At 35.2% G+C, this 14497-nt stretch overlaps 2 protein-coding genes across 3 annotated transcripts; both read left to right on the forward strand.

Annotated features, from left to right (window-relative positions):
* The first annotated feature begins 2360 nt into the window (after window positions 1–2360).
* Window positions 2361–7202, forward strand: LOC128011443 (cadherin-4-like). 2 transcript variants are annotated; one of them, XM_052593810.1, is made up of 10 exons: window positions 2361–2504; window positions 3257–3379; window positions 3519–3665; window positions 3747–3870; window positions 3967–4145; window positions 5049–5180; window positions 5489–5708; window positions 5808–6020; window positions 6407–6541; window positions 6666–7202. In XM_052593810.1, the coding sequence occupies exons 1-9, from the start codon at window positions 2472–2474 to the stop codon at window positions 6526–6528; spliced, it is 1293 nt and encodes a 430-aa protein (XP_052449770.1). In that variant the 5' UTR covers window positions 2361–2471; the 3' UTR covers window positions 6529–6541; window positions 6666–7202. The 2 variants fall into 2 exon arrangements, with proteins under 2 accessions (XP_052449770.1, XP_052449771.1); XM_052593811.1 differs by having other exon boundaries at window positions 6754–7202.
* Window positions 7203–8363: 1161 nt separating this feature from the next.
* Window positions 8364–12997, forward strand: rhoac (ras homolog gene family, member Ac). The gene is made up of 5 exons (XM_052593812.1): window positions 8364–8526; window positions 9737–9892; window positions 10301–10421; window positions 11272–11402; window positions 12116–12997. The coding sequence occupies exons 2-5, from the start codon at window positions 9737–9739 to the stop codon at window positions 12287–12289; spliced, it is 582 nt and encodes a 193-aa protein (XP_052449772.1). The 5' UTR covers window positions 8364–8526; the 3' UTR covers window positions 12290–12997.
* Window positions 12998–14497: the final 1500 nt, after the last annotated feature.

Raw genomic sequence — 14497 nt, forward strand, 5'->3', positions numbered from 1 at the left:
GCTGGACTATTTTCTAGGTAACTAGTTAAACATTGTCTAAAGAAACGTCACGTGTTAATGGCATTTCACTTTTAAGTGTTTTCACGTGAGCCGCAGGAAATGTCATCATGCAAGTGCACAGATTTATCACTGAAAAATAAACAGTGTGACTTAAAAGTCATAAAAGAGTCATAAAAGAACGTCATAGTAAAGCCGTCATCACTCACTTACTCACTTGGAGTTATTGGCTGTTTCTGACCTGTCATAAATCTGACTACATTTCTTCAGTAGCTTCGTCTGGCTCTTAAAAAACTCAAAAACTTGAAAATTGGGGCTGTGTGAATGTTTCTTTGTGGAACAGAAAGACTCTCTTATTAGAATAAGATAAGAACTGAATAAGATAAGAGACATAAGGACTCTGACTCTCCAGTTATCACTGTTATCTAACTAATAAATATGACTTTTTTCTCAATAACTCCTAATTTACTGCTTATTAATAGTTAGTAAGATAGTTTGGGTGTGTGGTGGGATTTAGGGGTCTAAAATATTACCATGCAGAATAAGGCATTAATAAGCTTTATAATTCATAAAAAGCCAATGTGGTAGTAATATGCATGCTAATTAATTGTGAGAATTAGTTATTAAAATTTTACCTTATTTATTTATTGAATTTTTACAGTGTCAAATCAAGCTTCCATATATTTGATGTGCATTGACTAGATTCACAAAACATTTTTATGTTATCGTGTATATTTTTACTAATAACTGCTTTGTAATTTTTGTCTGCACAATATTAATAGCAATCTTTACATGTGTTAGCATTGGCAAACTTTTGTAGTGTTATTTTAAGAGAACTGTTTTCAACAAGTCAAAACAACAGCGGAATGTAAGCTACTTACTGTACCTGATCGTGAGACACGTGTCTTCCTTCATTCACTATTTCTTTCTTTCTTTGTTGATTTATTAGTATTATTATTGTTCTTGTTCTTGTTGAGTGCCTTGAGCCACCAGATTTTAGCTAGAGAGCCAAAATTTACAGTATTATAGGGCCACATCTGTTATTAAATCCTAAAATGAATATGATCAATGATGGACAATTCTCAAAGAGGGATGAACATAAAGCGAACCTGTGTAACATCTGTATCCTTTGTAACTGTAGGTTTTGTAATCAGACCATCAAACTAAAAATAAAAAATAAATTAAAAACAGAATTATTCTCAGTATTTTTTAAATTACGCATTTTTTTGACTTAGGCATGTGTTTTCATTGTATTTTTATTCCATATGCCAATAACTTACACTATATCTATTCTATCTGTTTCTTTTTATTTATTATATAATAATATAAAAAACTTGCTACATGTACTGTATTGGACTAACTCATACTTGTCATTCCACTTACATATTTTGATATAATTTGCATATTTTGATTACTTCTGTTGTCCTCATTTGACTGTAAATTAAAACTCTTCAATGAAACAATGAAAGTGCACTTTAGGTGAAAAGTCAAAGTCTTTTCAAAAAGTCAAAGACATCTGATCATTTAATCATCTCCTTTGACTACAGTAAATGCCCTTTTCTTTTCACAGAAGGCCTCTGATCTGACACTATATTTGGAAAACAATATCTTATCACAAATGGAAAAATGCTGGTGTTATCTTAGTTGCATGTTGATGTTCGATTTAACAGATTAAAAAACAATGGCATTTCTATTTGTTTTTCACTTGGCACAATTCAAATGAAATCCTCCATGCAGATGAAAGAATATTACTCTGGAAATACTGATAAGTGCTTACCTGAAAACATGAAAACCAGTGGTCAATGGCGCTACATTAAACACATTATGGAGAGGCCTATACTGCATATGTTCATATGGCACAGTCACAGTACATCAAGATTATTAACTGAGAGTGCCACCTTCATGCAGTATGTTGTGTTTAGTCAGGAATGGGAAGTGGGGTTTGTTTGCTTAGAAGGATATTAATAGATTCATAAAAAATCTGACCTATGAACGCTATGCTTTAGGACAACAGAAGCTTAAATCATTCCAAAGAAATAAAGCAATAAACACACTGCTAACAGGTAAACACTCTCTGAACCGAAGGCCTTTCTATTAGGAATCTATGTACAAGGTCATGCATAAATCATTCATTTTAACATTTGAAATGTGCTTATTTTCGATTTAATTGACACCAGAACCTGTTTTAATAGCCTCTCGTTCTTTTCTTCTTGTTTTGTGTTCTGTTTAAGAATGTCTGGACTCTTGTCAGACTCCTTCATGCATTGTTCCTTAGAAAGCCCATTAGACAATAGGCAGCTATAGCTGTTAAAAATTAATCTGATTCAGTGGGTTTCCAGAGAAATGTTTTCAAATCGTCCTCCTCTGGCTCTATTTAAAGGATCGACACAGTCACACGCAGATTAGAGCACAGCTAAAGCAAGAGAGAAGCAAAGATCCTGTATCTGAGCGAACGGTCCCTCTCACTGCTTAAAATGAAGACTGTGGTGATTGTTTTCCTTGTTGCGGTAAGTAACCGAATGGATTTTATTTATTCATTTTTATCAGTTTAATTATAAAGTTTTCAATTTCATAATATTTTGTGTTGCACGTTATTTTAAGGTGTCCTTCTTACACTGCAATTATACAGTTGCAAGTATTGAGTGATATTAATCAATACCATGTGTTTTCTTATGATTTGGGTTTGGTTTAGGGTTAGTTGCTTGTAATTACTTCTAATTAATTAGATATAACATGTAATAGTGACACTGTAAAAATCACTACTTCCGACTAGTTTTATTATGTTTTATTTTTCTTTTTCTTTGTGTGCGTGTTTGCTATATTCCACTTTTTCCACTTTTTGTTATAAACTGGAAATAATAAATAGTGGCAGACATTAATTCACATAAAAATACTGTAAAACAACCTTATTATTGGTTACAAGTTGCATTGGTTGCACTTTAGTTTGGGGACCAATTATTACTCTCAGCTAGTAACTATGACTATTGCCTCTATAAACTCCTTGCTGCTTTTTAATAGTTAGTAAGGTAGTTGTTAAGTTTAGGTAAAAAAAAAAGGGATCTAAAATACAGTCATGCAAAATAACCCATTAATATGCGCTTTATAAGTACTAGTAATATGCACGCTGGCTAACCATGAGAGCTGGTCCTTAAAATAAAGTATTATCATTGCCTTATATCCTCCAGAACATGGTAGCTAAAAGGCAATTGAGTTTCTAATGAATAAATTGCAATGTTTTGTGTAATATTTTCCTCATCAGAGTGTCTGTATTCAGACTGCAACCTCATCAAAACTAAACGTACGCAAAAAGCGAGCCTGGATTGTGGATTCCCTGACCATGGAAGAAGAGCACCCTGGGCCTTTCCCATATAAACTGGGAGATGTAGGTCATACTGAAACGTTTCCTACAGCAGAATATCATCTGATTAAATTAAAAGCAGCCTAAGTTTTTGAATGAGCATAGAATTCTGAGTGTGTTCTCAATCAAATGAATCATTTAGTATGTTTCCATCCTTTCTCAGTTAAATATTGAGAAGAAAGTTATCGAAGAGTACTCCATTCATGGACAGGGCATCGACAAAGACCCCAAAGGGATTCTCTCTGTGGACCGAAACGGGTCCGTTTACGCTCATGGAAAAGTTGACTATGAGGAGTACAAGAGACTGAGAGTAAGTCCTACAATAAGCAGTGGCTCAGTTTAAAGAGTATTTTTAATAGTTAATACTGACTGTTATGTGGTTGACTTGCAGATCACTCTTTCTAAAAAACACACAGTAGTTGCTGTGGTCATCGATATTCTGGATCTTAATGACCACGCTCCTGTTTTTAATCGGGATGTGTATGAAATTGCAGTAGATGAAGCAACACAACAAGGTATGACACAAATATACAGAACTGGTTTAAACCGGCTGGTTTCCAGGTGAAAGAGCAACATTTCACCTGATCCTCTTTGTGTTGTTTTACCCAAAGGTAAGCCTCTGGTCACAGTGCTGGCCACAGACAACGATCAGCCTGGCTCAGCGAACGCTCAGTTTACCCTGAGAATCGTCTCGGTGTCTCCCGCTGCCTCCAGTGCACACTTCTTCATTCAGCAGAGAACAGGAGAGCAGGCAGGGACCATATCTTTCAAGGGATACCTTGATTATGAGGTAACATGCACAGTTTCTCCTTCCTGAAGTCCTTTGTCAATGTTATACTGCAGATATAATTGATCAATTCCTGAACTTTTTCAACGTTCATTAACATCCATCCACTGACGAATAAATAGTGTTAAATGTGACAACTACATTATAATTAATTCATTTAAAACGCACGTTTACACATACATTTGAATATATCTTGTATGAGCATGTTATTATTTCAATTCAACTGTACGATTTTTAAGATCATTCAGATTTTTTTTGTCAAAGTCAAAAATGTCAACGTTTTACAATTAATTAATTATAATTAGGTAGCTTTTTTTGGTATGTAAATTGTTTTTTTAACAAAACTGTTTCATTGGTAATAATTATTTGAAAAACATCATAAAAAACAAACAAATAAAAGATCTATAATAAAATAAAAGGCCTCTAAAGACCATTGTGACTATGTGTTAAGGTCAATAAACGTTAAAACTTTAACTTTAAAAACATCATTATGATATGTACACTTATTCAAGGTAAATCTATTATTATTTTTTATTTATTTTATAGTTATACCAAAATATATTATTAGAGCTTTAAAATGTAATGTTTCTTGAAACTGAAAGCAGAGAATACATTCCCAAGAACTTGACAGACATGTTTTTTACTTTTCTTTATTCATGCAGAATCTTATTTGACATTTAGTCTTTTCTTGTTTCAGAAACTAGTTTTTAACAATGAATTATCGATCTATAAATTACCCAGTCACACGTTTGTGCTACTTACCACATTTAAGTATAAAACCCAGTCTCATTTAGTATTAGTTCATATTAGGAGTTTTTAGCTTTTTCGATCAAAAGGTCAAAGATCATCTGACACAGATATCGCTCAGATATAGTTTTGAACTTTTCTGTTTCTATTTCAATGCAGGAGGCCCAAAAATACACGATTCTGGTTGAAGCAAAGGATCATGGGAAGAAGATGCAGCTCTCCAGCACAAGCACAGTGATACTGAACCTCATCGACAAACACGAGCATCCGTCAGAACTCACTGGGAAAACAGTAAGTAATGAAAGTGTAAACTTGTTTCCATCTTCAGTGCTTTCAGATGTTGCTATTTCAGTCAAGTTACTTGGTAACACTTTATTGTGATGGTGCCTTTTGACCATTCTGTTCATAATTTTATGCATCTCTTTATATCTCTCATTAGAGCATTAACAGTCAACGGTATGTTATAGGGACCATCAAAATAAAGTCAACCCACTTATTCTGCTTGAATTATTTTGATGAGGGTTACATGAGTAGAGACTGATATTGAGAGGAAACTCTAGATAACACATTAATGTTCTTTCCAATCACTGTTTATTCAGAAAGATGCTAGTAACTCGTTAGATTCGAAGATGATGAAACAAGTGGGGGTCATGGAGAGACTGCAGTCTGGACCCATGCTGGAGGCCAATAAACTGGCCATGTGTCTGTCTGAGGAGACGGCTGACATTACAGCTCTCAGCCCGGTCCTGTACAGCCCACCCTTACACTTCCAGCTGACTGGAGACGTCCAGGGGAAGTGGAGGCTTCAGTCTAACTATGGTAATAGAAATAAATCATCTCTTGATGCATTGCAACGACAAATGTACCCTTTTCCACTGTAATCCCATTTTCTGTTTCTGTTTTTGTTCTTTCTCCCAGGTCCATCTGTGAGACTGATCAAAGAGAGCTCTGTACGTGCAGGAGATCATGAAGTGACCCTGGAGATCTCTGACAGTCAGGGCCAGCAGTCAGTCCAGACCCTCTCGCTGCGTGTGTGCGACTGTGAGCTTTCCGCAGACTGCAGAGACCCAGCAAAACAGATGAACGTCTTTGCCGTTGCTATCATGATCCTCAGCATCCCGGTGCTGCTGGGTAAGAGCAGGCTTTCATGTCAAGCACAATCAGAAACAGAAATCAGAAATGTTTCTTGAGCAGCAGATCAGTATATGAGAATGATTTCTGAAGATCATGTGACACTGAAGACTGGAGGAGTGATGCTGGAAATACATGATCACAGAAATAAATGACTTATTTACATACATTCATATAGACAACTGTTATTATATATCATAATAATATTTCACAAAATTACAGTTTTTACTGTAATTATATACTTTACTGTAATGTATCAAATAAATTCAGCCTTGGTGAGCTGAAGAGACATCTTATGGACATCAAACGTATGAATGACAGTGTAAGTGTCTGAAATTGTGTATCTAATAATTGTATGTGTGTGTTTGTGTGATTTAAAACATAAGGTATCCTTTGGATGCTGTATTGTCAGATCAGAGCAAAGAAATGTGGAAAGCAGCAGATGAATTCAGTGGAGGATTCAAAGCAATTTCTTAGTGCGGACACGCACAGCATTGAAACATGTTGAACTTGATTGTTTGGTAAGCATTATTTTGCAGTTTTATTCATTAGAATCATCTAGCTCCATGTTATTCAGCTATGTTACCAGTATTTGTTATTTAAATATCCTTGATTTGACAATCTGATGTTTCATTTCCGATCTAGATCCAGTCACAGTTTCTGCTGCGAATGATGCTCCTTCTTAGACCCAGAGGCTCAGACTAATGTCTCTGTTATCCATGCTTTACTTCAGCTTTACTGGATGAACTCCTGGAGCCAAAGCTGGAACACAAACGCTGCCAGACTTCAGTCACGACACTGAACGTATGGTGAAAATATGAGGGACATCAGAAACTGATGTTGATGAAAGACTGCTTGCTTTCACGCTGTGGATTAAAAGGAAGGGCTGCTTTGGTTGCTTTAAATGTAGTTCTGCTTTATGCGCATGTTGTAAATGAATATGTAAGTGTCATATAATTATATCAGCTCACGCAAATGTGAAATCATTCATAAACAACCCTTACCTCTTTCTAAGACTGGGTCAGTGGTACTGTGTTTACTTTTTCTTACACTGATGTGTTTATAGTCTTTATATGAAGGAATAGCTTTTTTACAGAGTAAGTGAGAGATTGTTAATGTTTTGGATGATTGTTTTTTTATTTATATATATATATATATTGTTCATTGTAATTTATTTATTGTGGTCCAATAAAACGAAATAAAAAGAAACCGTTGCTTATCTGTTTTAATTAGAAACTGGTGGAAGTGGATGTTTCACTGATTTCCACCTGATGGTCCTACACTGCCCAAAAGAAAGAAAAATTACTGTCTTGGTCTTTTAAAATTTGACAGTACACGTGCACACACTCATGATGAGAATCATATCACCAGAAGACCATCGCCCATAGGGCACATTCACACTCCTTCTGAGAGATATGATTTGGCAAATTAGACAGAAACCTGTTTTTCTTTATCGTTCAGATTCTGACAGCAGGAAAAAAATATGCCACAAGAAAACACTGCCACTTTAAATAGTGTAATTGTGAGGAATGTGCAAGACACATGACTGCTGTAAGTTTATTAGCAATGCATGCATGTCTGTACTGTTTGAGATGCCTTTTAGCAGAGTTGTTAAACTAGTGTAATATAAATAATACTAAATAATATAAAAAACATTATTCACTGTAAGTTGCTTCTTCAACTGCCCTGTGGATTTTTTTTAGCAAAATGCAGACAATCCAATTTAAGCTTTTATTGTAATTTAAGTTTGTGTGTATATGAAGAAGCAACATTTCTCAACATGTCTGCTGCTTATTTTACACAATACTATTTTAAATTCAAATCATTTATGTCATTGTTTTCGGAACCGACTTGAATACTTCTACTACACTTCTGAAATCACCATTTATTCTGTCATTATACACATTTATTGAATAGCTAAATAAACTTCTTTGTCTTGTCTGGACTCATTTCAAAGTTAGGATTTTATTTAGGCCTATGGTAAAGACACATAAATATTCTTTTAATACAGCATAATTCAATAAATGTGCACAATTAACAATACAAAAGTTTCAGGAACACAATTGATACTACTTACCTTGATTTTCATTCATTTATCAATTTTTGTTTTATTAAGGGCAAAATTGTCACTTTTTATAAAAATGGTGAATAAATATTCACATAGCTTTCATCATTGGTAAAAATCATATATATGTTAGTTCAGATTATCTTTTTTTTATGTTTTGGGGAGGTCATAATTTAAGACTAAAAGTCTAGGTCAAAGCAAATAGTCCAACACAAAATAAATATTGAAAGGAGGCCTAGTTCCAAGTTTTTAAAGGGAATATAATTCAACAAACATAAACAAGTTAAAACCTGCTGGTTCAACCTCCTGTCGGGTGTACAGTCTGTCGGGTGTACTGTAGGGTGTTGTTTCGTGGCAGCACTGAAGATGGGCGGACTTTAAGAGCAGGCAGGAAAAGACAGGACAGTCGATACTTCCCCGGAGCACAACTAAAAGAACACGGTAAATGTTTTTAAATGTTTTGTATAAATACATAAAGTTAACGAGTGGGACGATCGCGTTTGGTGAGGAGAACGAGTGCCTTTTCACTGCTTTATGGATTTCCGTTCAACGGCCTGAAACTCATTGTAAACATATACATTTAGATATTTCACACGAGTTGCATCATTTCTGCAGATGATTCATGATAGCTAGTTTAAACAAACGAGTTAAAATTGTTCTGATGTTCACGATTAAACTTATGAAGCCGAGTTGCTTTCTATGTGCTCTTGTCTTTCAGCCATTTATTTTTTTACATAACGTTAAGCTGAATTACCGAGAAAATATTAAAGCGATTAAAGAAATCCACAGTTTAAACTCTTCAGACATATGTTAAGATGGATGTTTCAGTAGATTAAAGCAAACATTATTCTTGTTTCACTTTCACGGTTTCTTTATAGCAAAGATGGTCATTTCGCTATAAAATGAGTAAGGGGTAAGATAAATGTTCATAGAATAATTTTGTACTTTTTTTTTCTGAACGCTTTTTGTAGTATTATGTAATTGGGTGTCGATCCTTTTCGGTTTTAAGTTTATTTAAAACAGTTTCTTTCTGAGTAATTCCTGCTATCGGCTAGCACTTCCACTTCAAAAAAAAAAAAAAAAAACGTATAACATGCAAGGCGAGTCTGTTTTTAGAAAATAATAAAGAAAATAAATGTTGTTTATCATGCTAGTGTATGTATTAAAGTCTATGGTAGTGTTTAATGTTGTATTATTGTGTTATTTGTGTGAATGTTGTGAATGTTTTGATGGTGGGGTGCGGTGACACAGGCCTCGCGACATGACGGCTTCTTATCGTCAATATAACGATATTTGCACGCTAGAATACACGGAGATAATCGTTAATGTTGTGTTTTACGGTTATGGCAGTTATCGTTTGTTAAATATTTGTGGAAAGTTTTTTTTTTCTTTCTTTTTTAACATAGCGATACAGTGTAACTTCCGGTCAAATGATACTTCCGCAGCTGTGTTTCCGGTTTATGTTGACATGTTGAAAGGATTCACAGAACACATCTGACTTCAGCATCTATCTATCTATCTATCTATCTTATCTATCTATCTAGTAGCTACTCTTTTCTACGCTTTTTCTCTCCCTGGTCTCTTTGTGAAAATGCTTCAGGTCTGTAAATCAGTTTTTTTCTTATAGTTTGTCTCGTCTCTCTCCTCTCAGATGGCTGCCATTCGTAAGAAGCTGGTCATAGTGGGTGATGGAGCCTGTGGAAAGACATGTTTGCTCATTGTTTTCAGTAAAGATCAGTTTCCTGAAGTCTACGTGCCTACAGTCTTTGAGAACTATGTTGCAGACATCGAGGTCGATGGAAAACAGGTATGAAAGCGCAGTAAAACAATTTTCACTGATATGCACCAAGGAAACAATGCATGCATTGTAATAAAGTGTAGTATTTGCTTTTACAAAAATATTTTCATATGTAAGAAGTGGAACTGTGCTTTGGGTGACGATAAACAAATCTTTAACACACATTTTCTACTGATTGACGTGAATTGATAAAACTTCCCAACCTAATGCTATTTCTGCTGCTAAAGTTTAAATTTACCATTGGGAATGTGTATCCCAAAATACGTCAAATATTCAGTATTTTATCCTTCCCTGTTGAATAGATGTGTTTACACTGGTGTAAGTCATACATGTACGTTCCTCTTTTCTAAGTGAGAGCACAGTTGTCGTGTTATTTGAGATGGTTTAGCACATTGACCAGTGTCTCTCTTCTTCCAGGTGGAGCTTGCCTTGTGGGACACGGCTGGACAGGAGGACTATGATCGGTTAAGACCACTCTCGTACCCCGACACAGATGTCATTCTTATGTGCTTTTCTGTTGACAGTCCTGATAGCTTGGGTGAGGCGTCCCCGTAAACAGTCAGATCTGTTTTCTGAATGCATGCTATTGATCTTTTTGTGAAAGATTCACCCATGCACATTTTCTTGTTTTTTTTTTTTATGTTTTACCTCATAATTTATAATCAAAATACTATAACTAAATTTTTTGGTGAAATAATAATAATAATAATAATAATTTAGTCTACTTAACTCAACTAATGCAAGATTTCTTTCATGACCCCACTTCCCAAAATCCAGTCAACCACTGATGGATTCATCTAATCCCCTATTTATTTATACTCTTCTTCTATGATAATTCATAACAACTGGATGCACATCACAGTTAGAAAAGATCTGTCAATATTTAAGTTTCATCTCAATTTTCAAGTCAACGTGAAATGAAAATCCACTCAGTCTGTTTTCTTATATGTTACTATTTTATAATCGTTTTGTTTTATCACCATCTTGAGTGTGTTTCTCATAGAGATAAAACCAGTCAGCTAAGAAGAAATACCATTTTTTGAATGAACTGATTCACAAAACCTTCACTTGTGGTCTAAGTAAATGATTTCACATCAAAGTTAAAGATGCAGCAGTTTAGCTACCAAGCAGAAATGTGTTTTCAAGAATGATCGGGTTTTCATCTGGTCTTTACATCAAAGCCTAAACAGACATGCACACTGAAACTGTACAAAGCTGAGGTTACAGATGCTCAGTTTCAGTTTTTACTAACACTCTAAAACAAAAATATATATTTAACAATTAACTCAGTTTAAACTATATAACATAATTAACTGTTAAGCCATTAAATACAAATGATTTGAAATATGGTTAATACAATTACCACTCTCTCCTTTAATCCATCACAGAGAACATTCCAGAAAAGTGGACACCAGAGGTGAAGCATTTCTGTCCAAATGTTCCCATCATCCTCGTTGGTAACAAAAAGGATCTCCGAAATGATGAGCACACACGGAGGGAACTTGCCAAAATGAAACAGGCAGGGTCTTTTTACTTGTTCAGATTTATGATTCTTAAAGGAAAAGGCCAACCAACAATGAACATTAGCTGACAATGTCCTCACCCTTCAGGCCATCAAAGATGAGATGAGTTTGTTTCTTCATCAGAACAGATTTGGAGGAATTTAACATTACATCACTTGCTCTGCAGTGAATGGGTGCCACTCTTTAGTTTTTCATTCTGACGCACCATTCACTCCAGAGGACACATTGGTGAGCAAGAGATGTGATGCTAAATTTCTCTAAATCTGTTTGATAAACAAACAGCCAAATGCATCTTGGATGGCCTCAGGATGAATAAACTGTAGCTAATTTAAATTTTTTAGGTGGATTGTTCCTTTTAAATGCTGCAAAATGCCCAAGCTGCTCGTTTCCATTTAAGTGGATGGGAATTTATACTGTCAAACTCCAGTAATTTGATCAGCCTTTAACCTATGTTGTTTATAACAAAGAAAGTTATTTTATGATATTTGGAGGTATTTTTTAGTTCTGGACAGTATAAATAACATCCATTTTCACTGTAAGCTTGGGTAATTTTTTTGTCTTTTTAATGGAATATCAAAAAAAAAATGTGATGAATCAATTTGCATAGTCCTATATAAATGAGAATGTTCTTGTTTTAGGTGAAGTATCCCTTTGATACTGGGAGTCATTAGACATGCTTGTGATATCTTTGAAATACTTCTTCACTCAGGAGCCTGTGAAGCCAGAGGAGGGGCGAGACATGGCCAACCGAATCAACGCCTTTGGTTATTTAGAATGCTCAGCCAAGACCAAAGACGGCGTGAGAGAGGTGTTTGAGATGGCCACCAGGGCGGCGCTGCAGGCCAGGAAACGGGGCAAAAAGACGGGCTGCCTGCTGTTATAGAAACCTGTAGAAGAGAGGATGTCAGTTAACAGCCCAGGAGACTTCAGAGCAGGGAGGGAGGGAGGGATGATGGGACGAGCCTAGCATTCATGTCCTAGTACAGTCAGCGTACCGCACTGATACTGGGACATCATGTCAGACAAACCACAAGAGACCAGCAGAAAGACTTCAGGAACAAGATGACATCATTTCCTTGTCATCACAACGTTTGGACTTGAGAGTTTTCTGGTCACATCAAGCAAAAAAAAGAAAAAAGATACAATTTCAAAACTGACTATATACCTAGGATATATGATGTTATTCTTCTCCTCCCACTCTTTAGTCCCAAACTAAAAAGGTCTTTAATAAGCGTCCTGCCTTCGGCGCCGGTTTCCTGCATTGGACAGACTGTATGTATGTTTCTATGTGTAAGAATATGAATGTTTGTGTCAAATGAGCGCATGACCGTCTCCAGGTCGCCATCTCTTCTTTGTATACGCGTGTATCTGGCCGGCTTAAAGCACACCCTGAACATTGAAGTGGGCGGTATTGTTTAATCTCCCACTTCAGGCTTTTTCCTTTTTTATAGCTGATGTCTCAAAGGATTCTGGGCTGTACATTAGGGATCTAAACCATTTAGTGCAACTGATTTATTTAAAGCATACAGTTTTTTTGTTGTTTTTTTTTTTTATCATTTGCATTTAGAAATAAAATGTAACGAAAATCAGATTTGAAAAGTCTTTTTTCATTCAATCAAATTCCTTGTTTCCAAAAGGGCTAACACTTAAACCTGCACCGGTTACTGTACACTATAAAGTGAGAGAAACAGTAGTATGCTATACTGTGGTCACGTAATGTCATTATGGCTGCATAATATGCTTATACTTGCAAAAAGAGTAGTAGGTATGAATTTGCAAATGTAAGCAAAAAATACCCGGATGACCTACTATTTCCAGTAAGACTCTAAAGTGGACATCTGATGGACACCTGTCCCATGAGGCCACGGGAGAGGAGTTGGATGGCAGTGGAACTGTTGGTAGGTCACATGACAATGACAACATGATGAATGCAGTATGCCTGGATTATATTCATGCTATATAGAACATGATTACAAAGTAATAATAATAACAAATATGTGTATAGCACTTTTCATACAACTGCAACTCAAAGTGCTTCACAGAGGCTAAAAAACAATGACAATACAGTTTAGGTAATCACTTATTCAAAAGAAATACTAAATATGCGATGTTCACTGTTCATTCTGTTCCATGTGTATTGTATACTGCACATTTTGGGAAATGCATACTAAAATATTGCATAATACTCAAGAGTATATGAAAATAGGCAAATGAGAACCTGGACCACAAGACCAGTCAATTTTTTGAAATTGAGTTTTATACATCACCTGAAAGCTATATGAATAAATAAGCTTCATGATGATTTATGGTTTGTTAGGATCAGACAATATTTGGCTGAGATACAACTATTTGAAAGTCTGAAATCTGAGGGTGCAAAAAAATCAAAATATTGAGAAAATCGCCTTTGAAGTTGTCCAAATGAAGTTCTTAGCTATCCATATTACTAATAAAAATAAAACTATTTGTATATAGTTACAGTAGGTATAGTTCTTTAGGAAACATGTTTCTTGACTTAATATCATAATGGGTTTTGGCATAAAAGAAAAATCGATAATTCTGACCCATGTTATTTTGGCTATGGCTACAAATAAGTGCAACTTAAGAATGGTTTTGTGGTCCAGTATCACAAATGATTTTGGTGTTATAAGCGTATACATTTATATTCAGTAGTCCCTATTTAGCACAATTTATTTGTGGTTCTTCTAATTATGTGACATAAATCAGTCACAAACATTTCTGCAGTCTGGACCAATAAAATGTGCACTTATACCAGTTTGTAATAACTACTGTAATTCATATATTATCTTAAACTGAAAATCTCACAAGATCTCATAAAAAAAAGTTTAACAAATTATTTCCAGATGATGTATGAAGGGATATCTTACCACTCTGAAGTGAAGATAGTGTGATTTAATGTGCACTGAAGACAGAATTGTGCACTTGTCTACTAACAGGGGTTGGGAAAAACTGGTGTTGTGTTTATCTTTTATCTTTTCATTGTGAAGTTTGTAAACCAGTTGTGTTCAGCAGTTTTCAGACTTTTTCAGATTTCCATAAAGCAAATCATGGGATCCGGTTTAGCAGGAGATTA

Source organism: Carassius gibelio, chromosome B23 (genome assembly GCF_023724105.1).
Source record: "Carassius gibelio isolate Cgi1373 ecotype wild population from Czech Republic chromosome B23, carGib1.2-hapl.c, whole genome shotgun sequence".
NCBI lineage: Eukaryota > Metazoa > Chordata > Actinopteri > Cypriniformes > Cyprinidae > Carassius > Carassius gibelio.

What these genes read in the sequence shown, in the direction of transcription:
- LOC128011443 (XM_052593810.1), top strand. Translation starts at nt 2,472, where the DNA reads ATGAAGACTGTGGTGATTGTTTTCCTTGTTGCG. An exon ending in AGGAGTACAAGAGACTGAGA is followed by an intron (nt 3,666 to 3,746) that starts GTAAGTCCTACA and finishes GTTGACTTGCAG; the next exon opens with ATCACTCTTTCTAAAAAACA. An exon ending in AGATGAAGCAACACAACAAG is followed by an intron (nt 3,871 to 3,966) that starts GTATGACACAAA and finishes TTTTACCCAAAG; the next exon opens with GTAAGCCTCTGGTCACAGTG.
- rhoac (XM_052593812.1), top strand. Translation starts at nt 9,737, where the DNA reads ATGGCTGCCATTCGTAAGAAGCTGGTCATAGTGGGTGATGGAGCCTGT. An exon ending in TCGAGGTCGATGGAAAACAG is followed by an intron (nt 9,893 to 10,300) that starts GTATGAAAGCGC and finishes CTCTTCTTCCAG; the next exon opens with GTGGAGCTTGCCTTGTGGGA. An exon ending in AACTTGCCAAAATGAAACAG is followed by an intron (nt 11,403 to 12,115) that starts GCAGGGTCTTTT and finishes TTCTTCACTCAG; the next exon opens with GAGCCTGTGAAGCCAGAGGA.